Source organism: Carcharodon carcharias, chromosome 3 (assembly GCF_017639515.1).
Source record: "Carcharodon carcharias isolate sCarCar2 chromosome 3, sCarCar2.pri, whole genome shotgun sequence".
Lineage (NCBI taxonomy): Eukaryota > Metazoa > Chordata > Chondrichthyes > Lamniformes > Lamnidae > Carcharodon > Carcharodon carcharias.
This window is the reverse complement of record NC_054469.1, coordinates 108,237,783-108,261,631: the sequence shown is the minus strand read 5'-3', so window position 1 is coordinate 108,261,631 and position 23,849 is coordinate 108,237,783. Positions and strand designations below refer to the sequence as shown.

General features: G+C 39.6%; 1 protein-coding gene across 3 annotated transcripts in view; it reads right to left on the bottom strand.

Annotated features, from left to right (window-relative positions):
- The window catches only part of vps50 (VPS50 EARP/GARPII complex subunit), a 204,974-nt gene that overhangs the window by 77,442 nt on the left and 103,683 nt on the right, over nt 1-23,849 (bottom strand). For all 3 annotated transcript variants that reach the window (XM_041183726.1, XM_041183727.1, XM_041183728.1), the window contains exons 14-19: nt 20,489-20,580; nt 12,979-13,073; nt 12,777-12,875; nt 7,332-7,422; nt 5,249-5,425; nt 2,508-2,626 (exon numbers count right to left, since the gene is read on the bottom strand). In XM_041183726.1, coding sequence (XP_041039660.1) covers nt 2,508-2,626; nt 5,249-5,425; nt 7,332-7,422; nt 12,777-12,875; nt 12,979-13,073; nt 20,489-20,580 — 673 coding nt within the window. The remainder of the gene's footprint in view (nt 1-2,507; nt 2,627-5,248; nt 5,426-7,331; nt 7,423-12,776; nt 12,876-12,978; nt 13,074-20,488; nt 20,581-23,849) is intronic.

Below are 23,849 nucleotides of genomic sequence, written 5' to 3'. Positions count from 1 at the left end.
AGGGACCTCAGGCTCCCCACTCACCACCATCCACCAGGGCCCCATTTCACCCCCAACCCCCATTCCACCTCTCCTGTCACCCATCCCCAAAGTCTCTGATCCCCGCTCCTGGCAGACATGATTTCCCTCCATCATAAGTCCTCTGATTTTATCCCTCTCAAGCCCACGAGCTCTCCCTGGGATCAGCAATTGGTTAAGGGCCAAAATATGCAAAGTTACAAAGAAACACATTACGTATTCCAAGATGTAATCATCAAGTAGGTTTACTGTAAAAGAAACTGCAAATTTTAAATATATACATTGTTTAAAGCATCAGAAAATGCAAGGTCTGCAAATAGCTTTACTGTATCTTCGTACATTGTTGATGTAACATCTCTCTATTCAGGGCGATTTTGGATACATATTGCAAGCACGTCTCAAAGACCTGGTTAGTTCAGTTTCTGGAACTGACACCTGGGCCCCTATATTCACAGGTAAGGAGCTTGTGGCAGCTGGGAAACCTGAAAATGTGGGGAACGTGGAGTTCTTGCTGAATTTAAAGGCATAATCTCATGTCAATGATTTTTCTTATTTCCCAGCTGGCAGCCTACCAAATTGAGAGGCTGGCTGACTGTCCGGTGGGAAGGCATGAGCTAGAAGACTGCTGGTGGGACTGAAGGAGAGAGGAGAGATATGGGTCGGCCTAGGGATTGGGAAGAAGGGGATTTTGGATTACGATGGATGGGGAGATTGGAGGATTGCTGGGGTAGGGTTGGCAGATGGGGTGCAGGGGGACCAGTTGTGAGCTTGAGGGGCTGGGGAGAAGTATTCCTATTCCTCCTGGTGCATAAGCAGTACTGGAAAACCAAGTTCTAGGAAACCGGTCTGTAGAAAATACATCTAAAATGCTACAAAAACCTTATGGTTTGTAACTACCCAGTTACCACATCCCTATTAATAGCTTCTTGTATTTTCACTATCACTGATGACAGGTTAACTGCCTTGTTTATTCTCTCCCTCCTTTCTTGTGCAGCAGGATTATATTTGCTAGCTTCCAATCTTTAGGACTGTTCTAGAAGCTAGGGAATTCTGGATGATCAAAATCAATGCATCTACAATCGCTTCAAGTCTCTGGACTTCGAAATGAGGGCTGTACGAGTGGACAGGCTACAGTGAAAGAGAGTAATGGCTTTAATGGGGACATCGAAGGTGGAGGTGAGGGTGCCCACAAAATCCTTTACTGTCTGATTACTAATTAATCCTGTCTCATTACAGCACTAAGTCTAAAATGTTCTGCCCCCTATTTGGCTCCTCAACTAGGAGTAGGTGCACTCCGTGGTGGTTTGGGGTTAGGTCTCAGATGCTTAACAATTTAACTCCTTTCATACCCTTCCTGGAGGGGTTTATGATCTGCCCATGTCTGAAAACCCACTCCACTGGACTCCATTGGCTGACATAGAAATCGTGAGATCCACGTACAGCATCGCACTGTGGAAAACCCACAATGACCGTTTCATCCAAAAGCTTTTGATGTGCGACCCACTGGCTCTCAAGCTTTTTTGGTTGAAGGACCTCTTTTCAAAGGGGTTCGTAATCACAGACCACCTCCCCCTCTAAAATTATAACACCACATAATATGAAGGTGTTTCAAGTTGAGTGTTTTAATAATACTTGTAAGAAAACAGGTATCTATTTACTAATATCAGTAAAATGAGTATGCCTGCTTCTCACAGGCACTGCAGAGTGTCCACCCTTGATAAGAACATTGAGAGAACAAGAGCCCATGGAGAGAGCACCACAGTAGCAAGGGGAAAACAGAAGCATGGGGGTGGAGGGGTGGTGGTGGGAGAAGCACAGCACACTTCCAGTCGCCATTCACATGTCAACTCTTGACAACAGCACCCTGGGAAGTTGCCTATCTGTCAGCTGGCCCTGGGTGTAGACCCCTGAAAGGTTTCTGCAGACTCCAGAATGAGAACCACTATAATAACCAACTGAGCAAGAAATATATCCCAAAAATATTACCATTTACTTCAACCCTTATGAAGTGACAGTAATTTTGTTTGATATGTATTCATACTATGAGGATCTTATGCCTTCTGCGTGATACTAAATGTGACTTAATTATATCCTCATCAATATGATTTGACAGCGTTGTCTTGGAGCAGACGAGAGAATGTGGTGGGCATGTAATCTCCAGTGTATTATACCATAAACTATTTCCATAAGGAAAATTGCTAATCGCAAGTCCTATTATCTGACTTGCAGCACACATGGAGTGCTGGGTTTGGTTACCAGGTGGGTTCAATGGGTGAGTCTAGTTAGTACATTTTTGATGTCGAGCAAAGTATTAGGTGATTACCTGCATTGTAACAACGCCCATAAAAGTGGAAGTACAGTGATGAAAACAATACAAGCATTGATTACGACATGTTGGCAAACTACGCAAGGATCTTCCACAGCCCTTAGACAATGCACACTACATCTGAAAATTCAATTATTTTTGTGAACTATTTATAATACACTACCTCTTCACAGGAACATCGCCAGTCTGCTCATCCACATAGTCTCTTTTAAGTTCTTCTGGAACATCACTATCACTATCGTAGTCTTGGTAAGCACTCTTCTCCAACTCATCAGATTCATACTGTGGACAGAAACAATCCTCAATCCAATTACCTGGAACTAGAAATTCAGCTAACCAAACATCACCAGGAATATGTAGGCTAAATTAAGATTAGTTCTGTTGAATAGACATGTTATGCTTGCAAATTGTTACAATTATGAGATTATTATTCTTTCATGGGACGTGGGCAACGTTTTTGTTACCCATCCCTAATTGTCGTCCAGAAGGTGATGGTGAGCTGTCTAGGTTTAGATGCTTGTTGTTTTGTGACCGTGTCTTTAATTCAATGTAAAATAAAGATGGTGATGTGACCTGTCCTGAAGTCTGCCTGACAGCAAGCCTGGGTGGTTTGATTATTAGAGATTAAAGGGGGCCTGGACTGTTTTACCGGAAAGAAGGTGCAAGGTGTTTACACTTGGAGACAATAGCAGCAGCCTGTGTGCTAACTGTGGGTCTCTAAAGCCCCAAAAAGGTGTTGAGAATGTCGGGCGGTAAACAACTGTACTTTAAACTGCCCATTTACTACCAAGATAAAAGAGAGCTGGGGTCTCAAGGATAGTGAATCAGCATTCCTGGTCCATGTGATTCAGGCTGTCATGGAGATGGGCTTTGAGTGGAGAGGGTGTAAGATATCCCTGAAAACTCTCAGACAAGGCTAGTCTGTCAGAATACGGAAGATGGAGAGTAGGTGTAGGCAGCAAGATGCTGTAGTTCACCAGGCAGAAATGTGGGTGGGAGCTTGCATTCAAATTGAATAAATGAGGAGTTAAAATGAAGCTGGAAGATTTGCTTAGCTTGCTAGAGAAAGAAACCCTGAGGAAAAAAACTCACTGTCCAAAGGCTTTTGAGGTCTAAAGTTTCCAGGCTGAGAAAGGAAAAGAACAAAAGTAAACATTCAGGAACGAAGAATCCCCCTTGGACTGGTTCTGGGAGAAGTGAATGACTACTTACACAGTGTAATTATATCCGTAAAATGTGTTTTCGATTGTGCTAAAAGGAAAAGGAAAATGTTCTGTTTTGTGGTTTGATATATATATCTTTTGATAAAAGATAGTGTTTAGTCAATACTGTATTTAGTCTTTTGTTACAGTACAAGCATTAAAACATGTTATCTTGTCCTTACATCCTTTCAGATATTAATTGGAAGTTCCAACTTGTTTTTAAAATTATTGGTCTCTATGGGAATCATAACAAAACTAATGTTATCTATGTAAGAAAAGCTACAGAACTAGGCAAAATTCATGGACCATAGTGGATGGTAGTTTGAATGTGCCATTACTTTATCTCGTGAAATTGTGTTCAACTCTAGACTGATTCATGGAATGAAAACATCTTCCTCTATTGAATGGGGCAGGTGTGGATTTTCTCGATCTGACCCATTGGCCATCCCAGTACTCAGTACAAATTTGCCAGCACGAAAATGTAATTTTACTGATAATAAGTCCAAACAATAATGGTGCTGGAAGTAGAAAATGTACTGTTCTAATACAGGGTGATCTTCTGATATGCAGCAGAATAGAGGGTATTCTGAAATTCACTTGGCTAAAATACACTGGTGCTGGGAAGGTTTTCAGTTGGTACTGGGTGCCCAATCATTGATTAACTGATCTTTACATGCAACAGTTTAATCAAACTATTTATAAATAAATGTCTGCCGAAACCACTCAGCCACTTTTGCGCAATTTACTTTAGTTGTCCCAATTTTTCATGTATATTTGTTGACCAACAAGACATGCTGAAAACAAGCTCCCAGACCTCTGACCATGCTGATTTGTTTCACCACTCTTCTACTGAAGGCTTTATGTTTTTATTAGGGTATGACTCCACAGGCAGGAATCACTTCCTGCTGCCTTTCCCAACTGGCTGCTATTTACAAGACACTCAAATTACACTAGGCTTAATCATATCTTTTTGATCCCCATACATTGTATTTCATTGAACAATGACCAAGAGTAGGGGCCTTCTTTCCTAACCCAGTGTGCTGTAGGCCCCAGCTAATACCCTAGCTGGATTCAGTTGTCTTCCTGATCTGTTTTGGTTCAGCTGGCCATTTGGTAAACTTGCTAAGTTGAAAATGTAATTATAAACTAATATCCTTCTGGCAATATGACAAAGGATGAACAACAGTGAATCTTCTGTCAGTATTCATAGCTGCAACCAACCCAGAGGTAGCAGAGTGAGACAATTAATGCATATATTCCTTTAAAGTGGCTAAGAAAGAGATTATCATGATGAAGTGTATGGCATCAGCAAGGAAAATTGTTACAGGAACTTAAGTTTTACTGGTTAGTTATAGAAACCTTAAAACATTTAAAATTAAGCAAAGACAAGTTTCTAATCTCTGTCTCAGTATATCAAACCTGTCTGTGACTACTAGCTTTCAAGGCAATTTTAAAAGCTCCTTGCCATTAATATCATGCTCTACTTTCTGCATACTTCATTCATATCGGTATTATGAAAATGGTCTAACAGATTGAAGTTTTCCACATAAATACATAAACCTATGTTCCCCTCTCAAAAGCACTATAGATACTTTTGACATTAGTTTTAATTCAGAAATTTAAGGTTGCTCTCTTGCTGCTAAAAAGCAAACCATTCTGAAATTCTCTCCTTTTAAAACACTGCAAATAGACATGGTCTTACCCCATTAGCAGCAAGAACATCTTCTGTTTCATCATCTTTGATGTCTGTCTGGTGTTCAAATGGATTTCCACCATTTTGGTACTGGTCAAATAGAGATCCTGCTGTTGCGGATGTTGCTGTATATTGCTTGCTAGGAGACACTGAGGGGGAACGTGACTGTCGCATAAATTTAAACTCCTAAAAGCAATAGATTTCCATTAAGGTCATTTAAATAGATTAGGATTTAGGACTAATGATAGCTAAAGCATTGAATTTCAATTTAAGCAAACAATTCAGGATACAATTCTATTGAACGTATGAAAAATTGAGCAAAAGCTATATTAATTTATTTCATTGGCAACAAGGTGGAATGCTTATTCTAATGCAACGTACATAACACTAACTACATTACAACCTTGGGTGTTGATCTGTCATTTTCTTTATTTTGAAGGTCTGTGCTATTAGAAATTCCTTAAAAATGACAAGAACCCACAGAGATTTGTGACATAGCTGAGACAATTATAATGAATAAATGGATACTGTATATGGTAACCAGAATCTCCCACAGACTCAAAAATGAATTGCAGTTTATCTATAAGAGAGTTTTAAAATTTCTACGACCATATTTTGTGCAACTAAATAAACCCTCAGATAAATCTGAACATAAACCTACATGCCAAGAGACTTCTTTGATATGATTAGCGATTGCTTTTTGGTAAAGGAAGACTCTGAAGCTGCTTCTGCCTAACAAACCAGAGATCAGAAAACAGTGACCATTACATAATGTCATTTTACATCAGATGCTCCAAAGGATAAGGAGAGTACAATGCAGAATTGTCATTTTAGAAAGGTGAGTTTTGAAAGAAAAGGAGGCGACAAATAGAATTGGACCAAATTGTTAGAGGGGCAAAGCATAGAATGGTATATTTTTAAATGCATACTTCAAGAATTACTTGATAAAAAGAACCATAACAACAAGAATAAACCTATTTGATAACATGAGGGTCAAACATGAAATCCTTACAATCTGAGTGCAAAGACAGGGAGAAGGTTGTGTGCAAAGTAGATCGTCAATCAAAAATAAACAATGAGAGGATTGCAGTGAACTTGAAATCATAACTACATCCAAAAAGCAAAGCAAATAAAGTAGTAAGTAGGACTTTTCAATGGTACAATCGTATCAGATAACTGAGAAATGGCATATGTCCTGATTATATTATTCATAGAAAATGTTATTTACTCTGTCCTGGAATTGATGGTGGCTCTTCTGCTAAGGTGGAGGAAATCTTAACAAGAGTAATATGGAAAAGGATGCGAAAGAAACACTGAAGATGGTGAAAGAGGATAAGGCTTTGAGGACATGACCAGGTCCTCACATTAAGCACTTTCATTCAAAATGGCCTTCAAAGAAATCTCAAAACAGGGACAATTTTCCTTGACCTCCCTGTACAAAACAGTCTGGCACACTGGCCTATTTCTCAAAATATCAATGGGTTACTGATGCCATTGGGCTGCTATTCTGAGATAGACAGTTCAGGGTGAGAAGGCTAGCGCCTGGAGGAGACCAATGAATGAGCTACCCTGGGGATCTGTCTTAGCCCCAACCCTCTTCAACTTGCACACTGACGACCTACTCCCAAGCTGATTTTGGAGGTTTATCTATGCAGGTGGTGAATGGATACTAATGAGATGTAGATGCTGAGACAGACATGCGGAGTAAGAAGAAAGTACAAAATCAGGAAGCAGCACATCAGGGGATCAGTGAAAATCATGGGAGCATTGAAGAAAGTAGCCAAGAAGAGATTGAGTTGGTATGGTCATCTGTCACTGAGAGAGAAGGGAAATGTGGTGAAGTGAGTGATAGAAATGGGACTGCCAGGAAGGAGAAGAGAAAGGCCTAAGACCATGCAGTGGGAAGAGACTTCAACGCAGCAGGTTTGGAAGAGGAATGGGTGATAGGCAGGTGGAGATAGGCAAAGTGATCAACCAGCATTGCGGCAATTCCAAGTAAAATAGGAGAAGCCGAAAGAAGAAGAATTGAGATACATTCCTTTGATGTTTAAAGTTGGTTTGACAAACTCCATTCCTGACTGTAATCACTTACATGCAATTGCAAAATACTGAAGTTTGATTTCACAGGGCAGAGTTCCCAAGTTTCATTTTCCAAAAACATTCGTAGTTCTTCAAGGCGTATTCTACAAAAAGAGATGAAATAGTTTCATTAATATTTTAATTATAATAGCCTTATTTTACACACATAAGTTTTAGGATCTAAGGGGTACAATTCTTAAGGGTGTACAGGAGCAGAGGGGCCTGGATTTATATGTGCATAGATCATTGAAGGTGGCAGGGTAGGTGGAGAGAGCAGTTAATAAAACACACAGTATCCGGGGCTTTAATAGGGGCATAAAGTACAAGAGCAGGGAGGTTATATGAGCTTATAAAAGACACTTGTTAGACCTCAGCTGGAGTATTGCATACAGTTCCGGGTGCCACACTATAGGAAGGATGTGAGCGCATTGGAGAGAGTGCAGAAGGGGTTTACAAGAATGGTTCCAGGGGTGAGAAACTTGACTTCCGAAGATAGGTTGGAGAGGTTAGGACTATTCTCCTTGGAAAGGAAAAGGCTAAGAGGAGGTTTGATAGAAGTCTTCAAAATCATGAGGAGGCTGGAAAGAGTAGATAAGGAGAAGCTGCTCCTACTTGTAAAATTGATCCAGAATGAGAGGGCACAGATTTAAAGTGATTTGCAAAAGAAGCAAATGTAATGAGAAAAAGCTTTCTCACACAGCGAGTGGTTTGGGTCTGGAAGGCACTGCTTGGAAGTGTGGCAGAGGCAGGTTCAATCGAGGCATTCAAGAGGGAATTACATGACTATTTAAATAGAAACAATGTACAGGCTTGTGTGGAAAAGGCAGGAGAATGGCACTAAGTTATAATGCTCATTTGGAGAGCCAGTGCAGACATGATGGGCCGAATGGCCTCCTCCTGCGTCATAACTATTCTGTGATACTTACATTATATCAGTACACTTACTGAGTAACACCTCAGAAAGCAGATTTCTTTCTGCACCTCAGTACTCAAGCTAGAACATTCTGAAGTAGTTTTACAAGTAAACTTCTTAGTTGCTTCAATTTTCCTTCCATGAGATCATCAAGATACATTTATTTAAAATTTACTAGCATTAGCTATTTGAAATTATACAAAATTATATTTGTTCTCAGGGAACAGGAACAATGACGAATGTAGCATTAGGTGCCCAAAGAGAAGTAAAGGCCTGGAATTTCCTTCACAATATTCATATTCAAAGATGCATAACGAGGGTGCTAGCAAACTACATGACTTAAAACATTGTGGATTTTTCAACACAAGTTATGCCTGTAACAATATGTCCAAGTCTCTGCAATCTTTTACATCTATCCATCAAACTCTTCATTCAAACAAGTTTCCACCCACAGCACTGCCCATACCCATCTCCTAAACGCAAATAACCTCCAATTGTACTTGTTTTGAGGGTCTCTTAACATTTGCAACTGGATTTCAGGTATAGCAGGAAGCAAAGCCATTTTTCTGCTGTTAATTGTAATTGTTTAAGTCTTTATTTAAACAAAGACAGTGACCTGCTCTGTATCTTTTGTTTCTTTGAATGAATTTTTGTGGCATAAGTTTGAGTCACACTAAAAATGGAAGACCTTCCCCAAATTGAAAACTCCTAAATATGCTGTGCCTGATTCCCTGCTAGTCCTTCAGGCACTGATGAATGCACTCTTATGGTTGCAGGGAGATTAAGATCAGGGGCAATTCAGGACTTCTATGCAGCAGCACAATCACAGGGGGAAGTCCGATGAAAAGAGCCATAAATCATTTGTTTTTTTTCCTAAGTAAAAAGCCAGAATCTTTATTTGGATAGCTTTGTCTAGTAGAAAAGTTTTGAGTAATTGGAGGTGGCAGAAGCTGTGATTTTCACATTGGTGCTCTCCACACTAATTTAGAAGTGTGTCCTTTGTCAATGTGTTTGTACTGCTGTTATGGCTGCTTTGGTGGCAGCAGTACAAGCAGCAGTCTACTTGTCATGCAGCCTGCCTTGGAGGGAGCTGGTAAGTGGGCCAAGCTGTAGTTAGGGGTGATTTAATTGAGGTGTTTATAATGATTAAAGGAACCGATAGAATAGACAGTGAATAACTAACGCCTTCAGTTAGATAGTCTAAAACAACGGGTAATCCCTTACAATTAGAGCCAGGCCATTCTGGGGTGAACTCTGGAAGTACTTGTTCACACAAAAGGGAGTGAACCTAACTGAATGTCAGAACAAGCTCAAAGGGCTGAATGGCATACTTTTTTCATTGGTGAAGGAACATGGCAACTGAGTTGGTATAAAAACCAATAGCATGCAAATAACAGGGTAGTGCTGATTTGAAGGTGAGAACTTATTTCAATTCAGGCAACGTGGAGCAGGTATAAGGTCTGGGAAAGGAGGGCACCTAGTCCTTTGTGGTAAGGAAACAATTGTTCAAGGTTTAGGGGAGGGCCCTGTGGATTACTTCAGTAGCTGTCAATGGAGTTTGCAGCTACGTGCCCAATACTTACTCCAAATAAGTTATATTGCAAAAGAATTTTGGAGGTGGTGGGGAAGAAGAGGGGAAGGTGTGTAAATCAAACAAAATCACTTTATATTTAAAAAGGCAAGAATAAAAATCCTTCTGACAAATAGGCCTGTCCCTAAAGACCGACAGAAAAGTGCCAGCTCCAGAAGCAGGAGCAACGGGTTTGTGTTATGGCACAGTCGATGGTAAATGCTGAGCTGCTCAAATCCCAAAGGGAAACTTGAAGCAACTGCCACATCTGTTTTGTAATTTGTATAAATTTCAAGATGCGTGTCTTGAATTCAGTAGTAATAAGGCCAAGTCTTATAAGTTTCTTACAAAACAAAATTAAACCTTTATTAATAGAAGAAATTATTTTAAATACGTACATAGATCTATAAATTACTATGAAAACTTCTAAATCCGCTAATTAATCTAACTCCCAGTTACACTTTCGTTAAGGCAACAGTAAGACACAGATTTTAAAAGGTCCAAAAAAAAAAACACAATAACCTGAACAATCAAATTCAAAGTGAGTTTTCTTAACTTCAGTTTTGTAGACAGTAACCTGAGGCATAGATGCTGAAGACTTTTTACACTTGTTTAGATCTCAGAATGCCTGCCCTTACACACCTTTGCTCCTTTATACATATTTTCCTCTTTGAATGTAAATTCCCATGATTTAACTACGTCTTTGGACTTTATCCCTCTGATAATAAAAATCTCTCAGTACCAATTCTACCAGACCTGGCGAGGTAACATGTTTCACCCCTCCTTTGAAATTAAGCTAGTCTGTTTCATTTAAAAATGCAAATATTCTCTTTGCACCTTTCCCTTCGACCCCCCGGCAGCATTCCGTAGGGATCGTTCCCTCCGTGACACCCTGGTCCACTCCTCCATCACCCCCTACTCCTCAACAGCCTCCCATGGCACCTTCCCATGCAAATGCAGAAGATGCAACACCTGCCCCTTCACTTCCTCTCTCCTCACAGTCCAAGGGCCCAAACACTCCTTTCAAGTGAAGCAGCATTTCATTTGCACTTGCCTCAACTTAGTCTACTGCATTTGTTGCTCCCAAAGCGGTTTCCTCTACATTGGAGAGACCAAACGCAGACTGGTTGACCGCTTTGCAGAACACCTTCGATCTGTTCGCAAGCATTACCCAGACCTCCCTGTCGCTTGCCATTTCAACACTCCACCCTGCTCTCAGGCCCACATGTCTGTCCTTGGCTTGCTGCATTGTTCCGGTGAAGCTCAACGCAAACTGGAGGAACAGCACCTCATCTTCCGACTCGGCACTTTACAGCCTTCCGGACTGAATATTGAGTTCAACAATTTTAGATCTTGAACTCTCTCCTCCATCCCCACCCCCTTTCCGTTTCTTCCCTCTCCTCCTTGTTTTTTCCAATAATTTATATAGATTTTTCTTTTCCCACCTATTTCCATTATTTTTAAGTGTATTTCCACCCATTGTTTTATGTCCTTTTAGTGTTATTTCACCCCACCCCCACTAGAGCTATCTGTAACTCTTTCGAGTACAAACCTGTTTCCATCTGTTTCAGATGAAGTTACATTGTTTCATAGTTTGCCATTGTGAGATTTGAACTCTTGATCTTGGGGTTACAAACCCAGTACCATAACCACTTGGCTTGCCTGTCCTGCTCTCTACTCTTAATTAGCGCATTCCTTTAGATAATATCACCACCTTCAACACCTCTTTGTTCTTGTGTCTGTGACATCTTTTGGTTATCTCCACCTATTACTCACTGCTTGTCCTAACAACCCCTCCCCCCTCCCCACCCTTTAAACCAGCTTATATTTCACCACTTTCCTATTTTTACTTAGTTCTGTTGAAGGATCATGAGGACTCGAAACGTCAACTGTGCTCCTCTCCGCCGATGCTGCCAGACCTGCTGAGTTTTTCCAGGTATTTCTGTTTCTGGTTTTGTTTTGGATTTCCAGTATTCACAGTTTTTTGCTTTTATCTTTACACCTATACCTACCTACTTAACATTTCAAACCTAGCTTATTTCCTAATACATCAAAGCCTTCAGACCAGCTGCCTTTAATGCATTAAGTCACACACACATACATACACAGGCCTCACTTTTACTCTGCTTTACAATAAATTCCAATAACATTGAGAATTAGTATATCTTCCTGACAGTTTGTTCTGGCAGAGTTTGTGCCTAAATGTATCCAAGTATAAAATCTAAGTGCAGCAGTCTCTGCCATTCAGTTGCACATAGTTTAGATTAGCATACTTCTTTCAGACACATCAAGCACAGCCACCTAAAAAGCCATATCGGAAACGCATTTAGTGTGCTATTCAAGTACTGAATAGGATAAAGGATTAATATTCATTTTTCCTATGCATATCACCAACTTTTCAGGGGGGGTCTTCAGGTGCGCAACCAAGGAAAACAACGCTTATTTACAATTGTGTTTTAGCTTCACTAGATAAGCATTTTATTTTTGGATATGCCTGGTGCTGCTCCTGCCATGCTCTCCTGCACTCTCCATTGATGAAGGGTTGGTCCCCTGGCTTGATAGTAATGATAGAATGAGGGAAATGCTGGGCCATGAGATTGTGTTTGAATATAATTCTGATGCTGATGGCCCACAGCACCTTGCAGATGCCTGGTTTTGAGCTGTGAAAAATGTTCTGAATCTATCCCACACCAGCTCGCCAGAAGTTTTATGTTATACTGCTGACATTTTTGGTCAGATTTCTTCCCCATTCTCGAAAGCAGAATAATGGAGCAAAGAAACAGTGGAAAATGACAAAAATTTGAATTAAGTTTAACAAATCTTGAAATAAGAAGCTCCTGTCAGTATAAGTGACCATGAAGCTATAATTTAAGAGCCTATAACAAAATATTTACCTTTACACTGGGAACACACTATTTGAGGGAGAAGGTTCATAAAAATGTAATTGCATTCTAATAAAAATGAATGACTTTTACCTGTGATAGCTTTTAAAATAATTCACACTTTGTTTCCGAATAGACTCCTGCAACACCTCAGATTTACTGCCACAAAATTCTTCACCAACTTGCATTAGTCTGGTTCAGAAATAAATAATAATGATGTTTGAAATAAATTTAGTACATACAATACGTTGAATTAAAACATCATGCCAGTTCTGTATAAGTATTGCCCCAATACCTGCTAATAATGTCCAGTACAAAAATAAAATCATCATACTTGAAATTGGATAAATCTGTCCCAAGCAAATATGTTTTTGCTTTCAACTGAACATCCTATAAAACAAGAATATAACAGTCAGTAATAACGCAAGAACTCGTATTAAACTCATTAAATATTAGAATTATAATTTCAGCGCTTAAATTCAAAGCAGTAGGGCTCAATTAAATTTCATTGCTTGTAGAAAGACATGAGATTTTGTGTTAGATTGCTGGACATATGTGGTTCCCAAATCCGATAGCTAGGTCAAATAAGAACTGCACTGAACTAGCATTATTGTCCTATTTAGATCTCTGCATGAGATTGTTTTTCAGCATTTTATTTAGCTACTACAACTAAGACTCTGTTGTAGATCAAGAATCTGTCCATCTTGGCGGCTTTGAATATGTTCACTGACTCAGCCTCCAGTGGTATTTGGGTGGAGAATTCCATAGATTAATGACCCCAAGTGAAGAAATTCCTCATCTCTACCTCAAATGGGAGATCTTATTCCAAAACTAGTTCTGGATTCCCCCACAAGTGGAAGCATTCGTTCAGAATCTAACTTGTCATACCTCCTCAAAATCTTCCATGTTTCAAAAGACAAGACCATAAGACATAGGAGGAGAAGTACGCCATTCGGCCCATCAAGTCTGCTCCGCCATTCAATGAGATCTTGGCTGACCTGATAACCCTCAACGCCACTTTTCTGCCTTTCCCCTATAATCCTTGATTCCCTTACTGATTAAAAATGTCTATTTCAGTCTTGAAAATACTTAACGACACATCCTCTACAGCCCTCTACGGTAAAGAATTCCACAGATTCACGACCCTTAGAGAAGAAATTCCTCCTCATCCCTGTCTTAAATGATCGACCCCTTACTCTGAGATTAGGCCCTCGGGTCTTAGACTGCCCCACAAAGGGAAACGACCTCTCAGCATCTACCCTGTCAAGCGCTTGATAATATTATATGTTTCAATAAGGTCGCCTCTTGTTCTGCTAAACTCCAATGAGTACAGACCCAACCTACTCAACCTCTCCTCATAAGAAAATCCCTCCATACCCAGGATCAAGCTAGCAAACCTTCTCTGAACTGCCTCCAATGCCAGTATACCTTTCCTGAGATAAGGAGACCAAAACTGTTCACTGTATTCTAGGTATGATCCAAGCAGTACCTTGTATAGTTTTAGCAAGACTTCCCTATTTTTATACCTCATTCCCTTTGAAACAAAGGCCAACATTCCATTTGCCTTCCCCATTACCTGTTGAACTTGTGTGTTAGCTTTTTGGGATTCATGCACAATGACACCCAAATCCCTCTGTACTGCAACTTTCTGCAGTCTTTCTCCATTTAAACAATATTCAGTTCCTCTATTCTTCCTGCCAAAGTGCAGAACCTCACATTTTCCCACATTATCTTCCATCTACCAAGTTTTTCCCCACTCACTTAACCTGCCTATATCCCTCTGTAGACTCTGTCATCCTCACCACTTGGCGATAGTACATTCATTTCTCTCAGCCAAGTCATTAATATATATTGTAAATAATTGTGGCCCCAAGACTGATCCCTGTGGCACTCCACTAGTTACAGGTTGTCATCCTGAAAATGCTCCCCTTATCCCAACTTTCTGTCTTCTATTAATTAGCCAATCCTCTATCTATGCTAATAAACTACTCCCAACACCATGGGCTCTTATCTTACATGCGGTACCTTATCGAACGCCTTTTGGAAATCTAAATATATTACATCTACTGGGTTCCCTTTTATCTATTCTGCTTGTTACCTTTTCAAAGAATTATAATAAATTTGTCAGGTATGATTGTCTCTTCATGAAGCCATGCTGACTCTGCTTGATTATATTATGCATTTCTAAATGGTCTGCTATTACATCCTTTATGATAGACTTTAACGTTTTCCCTGTGATGTATGTTAAGTTAACTGACCAATAGTTACCTATTTTTTGTCTCCCTCCCTTTTTGAATAAGGGTGTTACAATGGCAGTTTTCCAATCCTCTGGGACTTTTCCAGAATCTAAGGAATCTTGGAAGATTACTACCAGTGTATCTACTATCTCTGTAGCTGCTTCCTTTAATATCTTAGGATGCAACCCATCAGTCCAGGGAGCCTATTAGCTTTCAGCCTCATTAGTTTCCCTAGTACTTCTTCTCCAGTGATAGTTATTGTATTTATTTCCTTCCCCACTTTTGCCCCTTGATTATTCAGTATTTGTGAAATGCTATTTGTATCTTCTATCATGAAGACTAACGCAAAATATTTATTCAACTCCCCTGCCATTTCCTGTTTCCTCATTATTATTTCCCCAAAATCATTCTCTAAGGGGCGCATGTTCACTTTTGCCTCTCTCTCCCTTTTTTAAACATTTAAAGAAGCTCTTACTGTCCATTTTTATAATGCTTGTTCGTTTACCCTCAAAGTTTATTTTCTCTCTCTATTATATTTTTGGTCATCTTTTGTTGGTTTTTAAACCTTTGCCAACCTCCGGCTTACCACTAATCTTTGCCACATTGTATGTTTTTTTTCTTTCAATTTGATACACTCCTTAACTACCTTGGTTAACCGTGGATGACTTATCTCCTTTCTAGAATCCTTTTCCTCACTGGGATATATCTTTATTGTGAGTCATGAACCATTTTCTTAAATGTCTGTCATTATTCATCAACCGTCTTTTCTGCTAAACTCCTTTCCCAGTCCATTCCAGCCAACTCTGCCCTCATTCTTTTGTAATTACCCTTATTTAAGTTTAGCATAGTTGTTTCTGACCCAGGTTTCTCACACAAACTGAATGCTAAATTCTATTGTGTTATGGTCACTGTTTCCTCGGGGATCTTTTACTCTGAGATCATTTATCAAACATGCCTCATTACACATTACCAGATCCAAATAGCCTGACCCCTGGTTTGATCCACAACATATTGTTCTAGGAAGCTGTCCTGAATACACACTATGAATTCTTGCTCATGGCTATTTCTACCAATTTAATTTTTCCAATCTACATGAACATTAAAGTCACCCATGATTAATCTACTGCCTTTTTTACATGCCCTCATTATCTCCTGATTTATTCCCTACATATAGCTACTGTCAGGGGACCTATAGACTACTCTCACCAGTGTCTTCTTCCCCTTGTTATTTCTTATCTCCACCCATATGAATTCTACATCTCCTGATGCAAGATAATTTCTTGCTATCGTATTTATTCCATCTCGTTCTAACAAAGCTACCACACCACCCTTTCCTTCCTGTTTGTTCTTTTGAAAAGTCACATACCCCTGAATGTGTAGTTCCCAGCTTTGATATCCTTGTAACCATGTCTCCGTAATGGCTATAAGATCATACCCATTAATCTCTATTTGTGCTGTTAATTCATTTATCTTGTTCTGTATACCAAGTGCATTTAAGTAAAGAACCAGTCATTTTGCCTTTTTAACCATTGTTTCCCCCTTTGACCCTATTTGCTGCTGATTTTTCATGTTTGTACACTGTCCCTTTCTGTCACACTCTGAGAATCATCACCTAATTAACGGCCCTGCAATGCTGCCATATCCTTTTGCTTTGTAAGCCTACGTATCCCCTCTCCAGAACCCTCTCACCCTCTATTTAGTTTGAAGCCCTCTCTACAGCCCTAGTTATTCGATTCACCAGGACATTGGTCCCAGCATGGTTCAAGTGAAGCCCATCCCATTGGAACAGCTCCCTTTTACCCCAGTTCTGGTGTCAGTGCCACATAAACTGAAAACTATTCTTCCTACAGCAATCTTTGAGCCATGCATTTAACTCCTTGATCTTATTTACCCCATGCCAGTTTGCCTGTGGCTTAGGTAGTAAACCTGAGATTATTACATTGGAGGTTCTGTTTTTTTAATTTAGCTCCTAACTGTTCAAATTCTTTCAGCAGAATCTCCTTTCTATTCCTATCAATGTCATTGGTACCAACATGGATGACGACAACTGGATCCCTCCCCTCCCACTCCAAGTTCCTCTCCTGCCCTGAGATGGCCTTAACCCTAGCACTGGGCAGGCAACACAGCCTTCAGAGCTCACGTTCACGGCTGCAGAGAACAGTATCTATCCCCTTAATTATACTGTCCCCACTACTGCTACATTCCCTATCTCCTCCCCCCACTTGAATGGCTTCCTGAAACACAGTGCCGACGTCAGTTAGCTCATCTTCACTGCAGTCTCCGCTCTCATCCACACAACTTGCAAGAACCTTGTAACTGTTGGACAATTGCAGGTGCCGCTGTTCCTCGAATGCTACCCCCCAGGTCCCCATATCTGCCTCACTTGCAGTCACATCCTCCATTCCTGATCACGGACCAAATTTGAATTATCTAACCTGTGGGGTGTGACTACCTCCTGGAGCAAAGTGTCCCGGTAACTTTCACCCACCCTGATATGGCGCAATGTCTGCAGCTTAGACTCCAGCTCCTCAATGCGGATCAGAGTTTCAAGCTGCAAACACTTGCTACAGGCGTGTTCACTCTGGATCACCTTGGTGTCTAGAAGCTCCTACATGCTGCAGCAGCAACACATCACTCGTCCTGCCATGACTATTGTATTTTATTTAATTAATTAATCATTCCAGTATCCCTACTCTTTACACCTGAAGAATCTCCCGCTCTTTACATTGTAATTTTTTTTTACATCAATATCAATCTTATACTTAACAAGCTATTTTTAAGGAAAAAAGAGAAAAAAATTAGAGACCTAAACACAAACTAAAGACTTACTTTAGAGACTAGAAGTACTCACCAATCAGCTGGTTTCCCTGCACTCGCGTCACGTTGTGGTTCATGAAGTCACTCCACCACTGGTTTCACTGATCCCTCACCCACTTTTGAAACGAGTCTCCCTGCCCTCTGCGCTTTTTAAAAAAAATTCTCCCTGCTAGATCACAACTCATTCTTCTAAACTCCAATGAGTATATACCTGATCTGCTCAACCTTTCCTCACAAGACAACCCCTTCATCCCAGAAATCAAGCTAGTGAACCTTCTCTGAACTGTCTCCAAGACAAGTATATCCCATCTTAAATAAGGAGACCAAAACTATATGCAGTACTCTTAGTGTGTACAGTTTTATCAAGACTTCCCTGCTTTTATACTCCAATGCCCCTGCAAGAAAGGCTAAAATGCATCTGCATTCCAAATTACTTGCTGAACCTATGTGCTAGCTTCTGATTCATGTGCAAAGATACCCAGATCCCTCTGTGCCATGGCAATCTGTAGTATCTCTCCATTGAAATATTCTATTCTTCTATTTTTCCTACCAAAGTAGACAACCTCATATTTTCCAATATTAATCATCTGCCAAATTTTTGTCCACTCATTTAACCTCTCCATATCCTTTGCAGATTTTGGGTGCCTTCCTCAACTTGCTTTCCTTCCTACCTTTGTATCCTCCACAAATTTGGCTACGATACACTCCATACGTTCTTCAAAGTTATTAACATAGATTGTAAATAGTTGAGGCGCCAGCACTGATCCCTATGGCACCCCACTAGTTACAGCTGGTCAACCTGAAAATGGTCCATTTGTCCGGACTCTCTTTTCCTTTCAGTTAGCCAATCATCTAAACATATCAATATATTACCCCCAAACACCATGAGCGCTTATCTTGTGTAGTAACCTTTTATGTGGCACTTTATCGAATACCTTTTGGAAAGCTAAACACACCATATCTACTGGTTCCTCTTTATCCATGCTGCTTGTTATGCCCTCAAAGAATTCTAATAAATTTGTCAAACATGATTGCCCTTTCATACAACCATGTTGGCTCTGCTTGATTGTATTATGACTTTCCAAATGTCTTGCTACCAATTAATAATGGGTTCCAGCATTTTCCCCAATAACAGATATTAGGCTAACCGGCCTATATTTTCCTATTTTCCATCCTGAAAAAGGCCATTACATTTGCAGTTTTCTAATCTGCCAAGGCCTATCCAAAATCTCAAGGAATTTTGGAAGATACAACAAACACATCCACTATTGCTGCAACCGCTTCTTTAAGGCCCGAGGGTGCAGGTTGTTAGGTTTAGGGCTTGTCAGCCTTTAGTTTCATAGCTTTCCCAGTACTTTTTCTCTAGTGATGGTGATTAATTTCCTCCCTTGCTTTTGCCCCTCGATTTTCTATTATTGGGATGCTTTCAGTGTCTTCTACTGTGAAGTCTTTGCCATTTTCTTGTTTTCCATTATTAATTCCCCAGTCTCATCTTCCAAGGGACAAAATTTAGCTAATCTCTTCCTTTCTACATATTTGGGGAAGCTCTTAATGGACGTTTTTACATTTCTTGCTAATTTACTCTAATAGTGGCAAAGATCATGAGTGCCCTGAGCAGGACCACAACAGTGGCAGCAAGTGCCAAAAAAAATGTAAGATGGTCAAGGTGAATGAATGCATCTGTACATCACATCCCTCACCCACTACACCACAGTCCTCTCACAGTGCTCAATGCACCATTGAGCGTCACCCAGCACCACTCCCAGAAACACAGAACTCATCTAACATCCTTGTACGACTACACATCACCTGCACACACCTTCCAATCATGCCAGCTGTGCACATTCATAATTCATGCAAATGAACCAAAAATGTTCCCCAGAGAGCATGTTTCAGGCCCACTGACTACAGAAGTGACTGCTATTAATATAGGTCACCTCCAGCTATTCTTTCTAGAGCCTCTGTAATTCTAGTCTTAAAAGAGCAACTGATGAAATTGTTACAACTCAGGTCACAATGCTTACAGCGCTTAAGCCTGTAGTTGGGGATATACAGGTTGGTGCTGTCAAAGCATTTCACCACAATTACTGGCCTATGTTCCTCTCTCAAACAATGATTCAAAAAAGATTTACTGAATTACTATTCTTGGTATTTTATGCAAAAAAAGGTGCTAAATTTGTCCACATGAGAGTCACCACATTTCAAAATAATTAGTTATTTGTTAAAGGCTTCAGGAAGTTTGACATACCTAAAGAGGAGCTGGACAAACACAGATCTTATTTTCTCTATGTGCCTCTCATGTGAGTGAACAATAGCAAAGGCACATGGGCACTCTCTAGGTTCAATCATGTCAAATGACCATTCCTGGCTGTACGGCACAATGTAAAATTAAATTTGAGTTGATGTGGAGGTCTACAAGTATCACAGATGCCTGTAGATGATCCAAATACAGTCATAATTATGTAGAGCAAATGCACATTTACTTGCAGTGTTTGGTAACAGTGTAACATTCCTCTGTAATCCCACATTCAAGATCTATATAAAAGCCAATTTATAGCAAAGGGTATGTTGCACATAGGTGCTTATGTTGTCATTGGTAAGGTAAAGCAATTTGTGCTGCATTAGAAGGTGCAGTAAAGAATCATCCTATAATCAAGTACTATACTTTTTAATAGTAATATTCCTAGAGATTTAAAATATAGACCATCCAGTAGATTTTTAAAATTGTTATTCACCAAGTGAGGCACAAACCTGCCAGATGCGGGAAAGGCCATGTTCTAGTTTCTTTTTCACATAGCTTCGATTAAAGTTGGCATCATCTGAGGAAATCTCATTTCGGCCATCTGCAATGAAAAAGTTACATTTCACAAAAAAATTGTATTTATTAAGATGTATATAACTAATATACTATATTAATTTCTTCATCATTTTCAAAGCATAATGCTGCCGTCATGTGGCTGTTTATTCAACCAAACATTGATTTTCTCACTGCTGTGCTAATATTTTCTGCACTTACAACACTCGAAAGCCTACTGCATGCAGACAATTCTCTCTGCGTTGTGAAAATATCCAGTATATTAACATCCCATAAAAACACAAAACTATCACTGGCTAAATGGGGAGGAAACAGATGGTGTAAGATTAGTAATTATAATTCACAGCAGTTACCCCTCCATCCAAATGTTTACAAAGGGATATTAAAAGTTACATTGGTACCAGAGGTAGCAGCTTTAATAAGATATTCTGTACTTGGTGCATGGTAGGGAAAGGTGACATACTGTAAGTCTAGAATAATTGAAAGCATGTAATTTGGTTGTGAGGGTATCTTAATTGGCCCATATATCCTTCCAATAGAGCAAGGAAACAAAAAAGCCAATTGTTTATGCCTCAGCTATCATCAGTGACTCTGGTGGAAAAAGCTACAGGTTATGGACAGAGTTAAGTGGTTCTGCTACCTACGAATCAGAGAATAATGCTCTCGCTCAACCACCACAAATCAAGTATGGGTGCACTAGCCTCATGGAATGCAGCTGTCAAAACAGTTTTTCCTTCAAAATTTAACCTGGTCAACATTATGCACACCCCCAGAACAAATTAAAAAGCAACTTAAGTAGTTTGCCAATCATGCATTGCTCCCTCTCTAATTAATGTGTTGATTCTCTCCCCTTCCTCCCTATTTAGCTCAATGCTTTCCAACCTTATTAACATGTCTGTTCATTGTTCAGTCTTCAGTTTTGTTGAAGGCTTACAAATCTGAAATGCCATATGCTGTTTTTTTCTTCTTACAGATGCAAGTTCCTGAGATTTCCAGTATTATTACTTTTTTATTTTTGTGCCTTCATTCTCGGCAGTGGAAGAAGTCAGCAGAATTTCTACCACTAGATGCCTACCTACCCACCATCGGTAACGCTGGATGTTTTTATTGTGTAATATAATCTTTTGAATCCATATAGTAAACACAGTGCTACAGTACTCCAAAAAAAGCTGCAAAATCCAAGCCTTCTTAATGATTTGCCTATAGTCAGTAACATGGTTGATCTTGATTGGTGAACTTGGCTCTATGGCAAAGATATGCAAATGTAAGTGACTTGTACATTACATTGTCAATGACCAAGCTCGAGCGTATTCATCTTCAAAATCATAGTTCCATTCTCCAGCCCAACATTTTCATTCCATGCCAAGTCAGGTACTCACTTTTCCTGTTCATGCACGAAGAAATCTGAACTACATGTAGTGTGCTGCGGTGTCAGCGTAGCTCAGTTGGTAGCACTCTCACCTCTGAATCATAAGATTAAGATTCCAGTTCCACTTTACAGCACAAGTACAAAACTTAAAGTTGACACTCCAGTGCCATACTGTGGAAGAGCTGCACTGTTGGGGTTGCTGTCTTTTGGATGAGACGTTAAACCAAGGCCTACCTGCCTGTTTAACTGAATGGTAAAGGTTCCATGGCACTGTTTCAAGGTAGAGTCATCCTGTGTAACCTGGTGAATATTTATCCCTCAATCAACATAACAAAAACAAATTATCTGGTGATTAACAGATTGCTGTTTGCAGGAGTTTGCTGTGCACCAATTGACTGCTGCATTTCCTACATTTGAGATATCCAGTGGTCATGAATAGCATTATTTAAATGTAAGTCAATCTTATTCTAGAATTGTGAAGGGTGGGAAAGAGGCAGCCTACAAAGGTGGTAATGATGTATTGCTCTGTATAATTCAATTAGAAAAAGTACCAAAGGAAATCTCTCTAAACACCCAATGATCTCAATAGTGAATAGCAATGAATTCTAAAAACCAAACAAATTGAATTTTGGGCAATATGTTGCAATATTCAAGGGGAAGAAGTTGCGACTCTGACATTTTACTGAAACCCACTTGTGTCACATGTAGCATTGCAGAGATTTAGGATTATGGGATGCATTTGTCTAACCACAATAAAGCCTGTTATCCATAAAGAAAACAAAGAACTTGCTTTTATATGATAACTTTTTTGACTTCAGCATGTCCAAAAAAAAATTCAGAAGTACTTAATCAGTTGTGAAATGTTGTCACTGTTGCAATGCCAGCAAAGAAGTGCAAATTAAGATCCCATAAAACAGCAATGACATAGATACTTAGATAATCTGTTTCAACAACAAATTCCCCTGCTCATCTTCAAAAAAATGCAAATGGGATCCTTTAGATATATTTGAACAGGTAGGCTCAGTTTAATGTTTCATCTGAAAGACGACACATCCACTGGTACAGCATTACCTCTGAAGTATCAAACTAGATTGGGTGATCAAGTAAGACTTAACTATAACCTTCTGACAGAGGCAAGTGTGCTGCCACTTAGCCAAAAATGACATTCAACTCAGGAAAGCTATCACTAAAGTACTAAAACATTGAGGAATATCCAACCCATGTACTGTTTTAGTTTTTTTTTCTGCCTCCATCCTCTTGTGTAGTTGTACAGAATTAAAAACACGTTACTGTGTAAATAAGAATAATCATTGCTTGCCATTGAGTTTATTTTAGGAGTAAGTCCAAGCGTTATTGAAGGTCAATATCAATATGATGGAAGTCATCTTTGCAACCCTTTACCATGTTGCCACGTGGCTTTAACTAAACCATGCAAACTAAACCATATAGTTATGCAAGGGGGATAAAAGTAAACTGTTCTTGTGCTTTCTGCATGCTTAGCACAGAAACTATATGCTAAAAATCACACTGGATATCTGCTTATTAGATTGTGAAAAGGTGCTGCTGATTAAAATGGATTAAGAATTTTGTGCATCCCAGCAATTGCATTCCACTATTCCTAGTGTCTGATTGCAAGTTATCTGCCTCTATTTTCTTGATGCGACAGATTTTCGTGGAGCTAAGAGCCCAAAAGAGGAGAAAAATATTTTAAAAGGGATTACTTTTTAAAAAAATTGTTCAATGCTTTCTTCTTTTGTTTTTTATTTTGTTTTTTCCACCACATAAGTAGAAACCACCTTGCTTGTTCAATGTAACAACTTGAATATTAATAACAGTATCTCTATTTGAGCATTCGGAAAGCTATACTCATTACATTAAAAAGAGATTTAACGGATTATTTTGTGATGCATCACCTCAACACATTACTC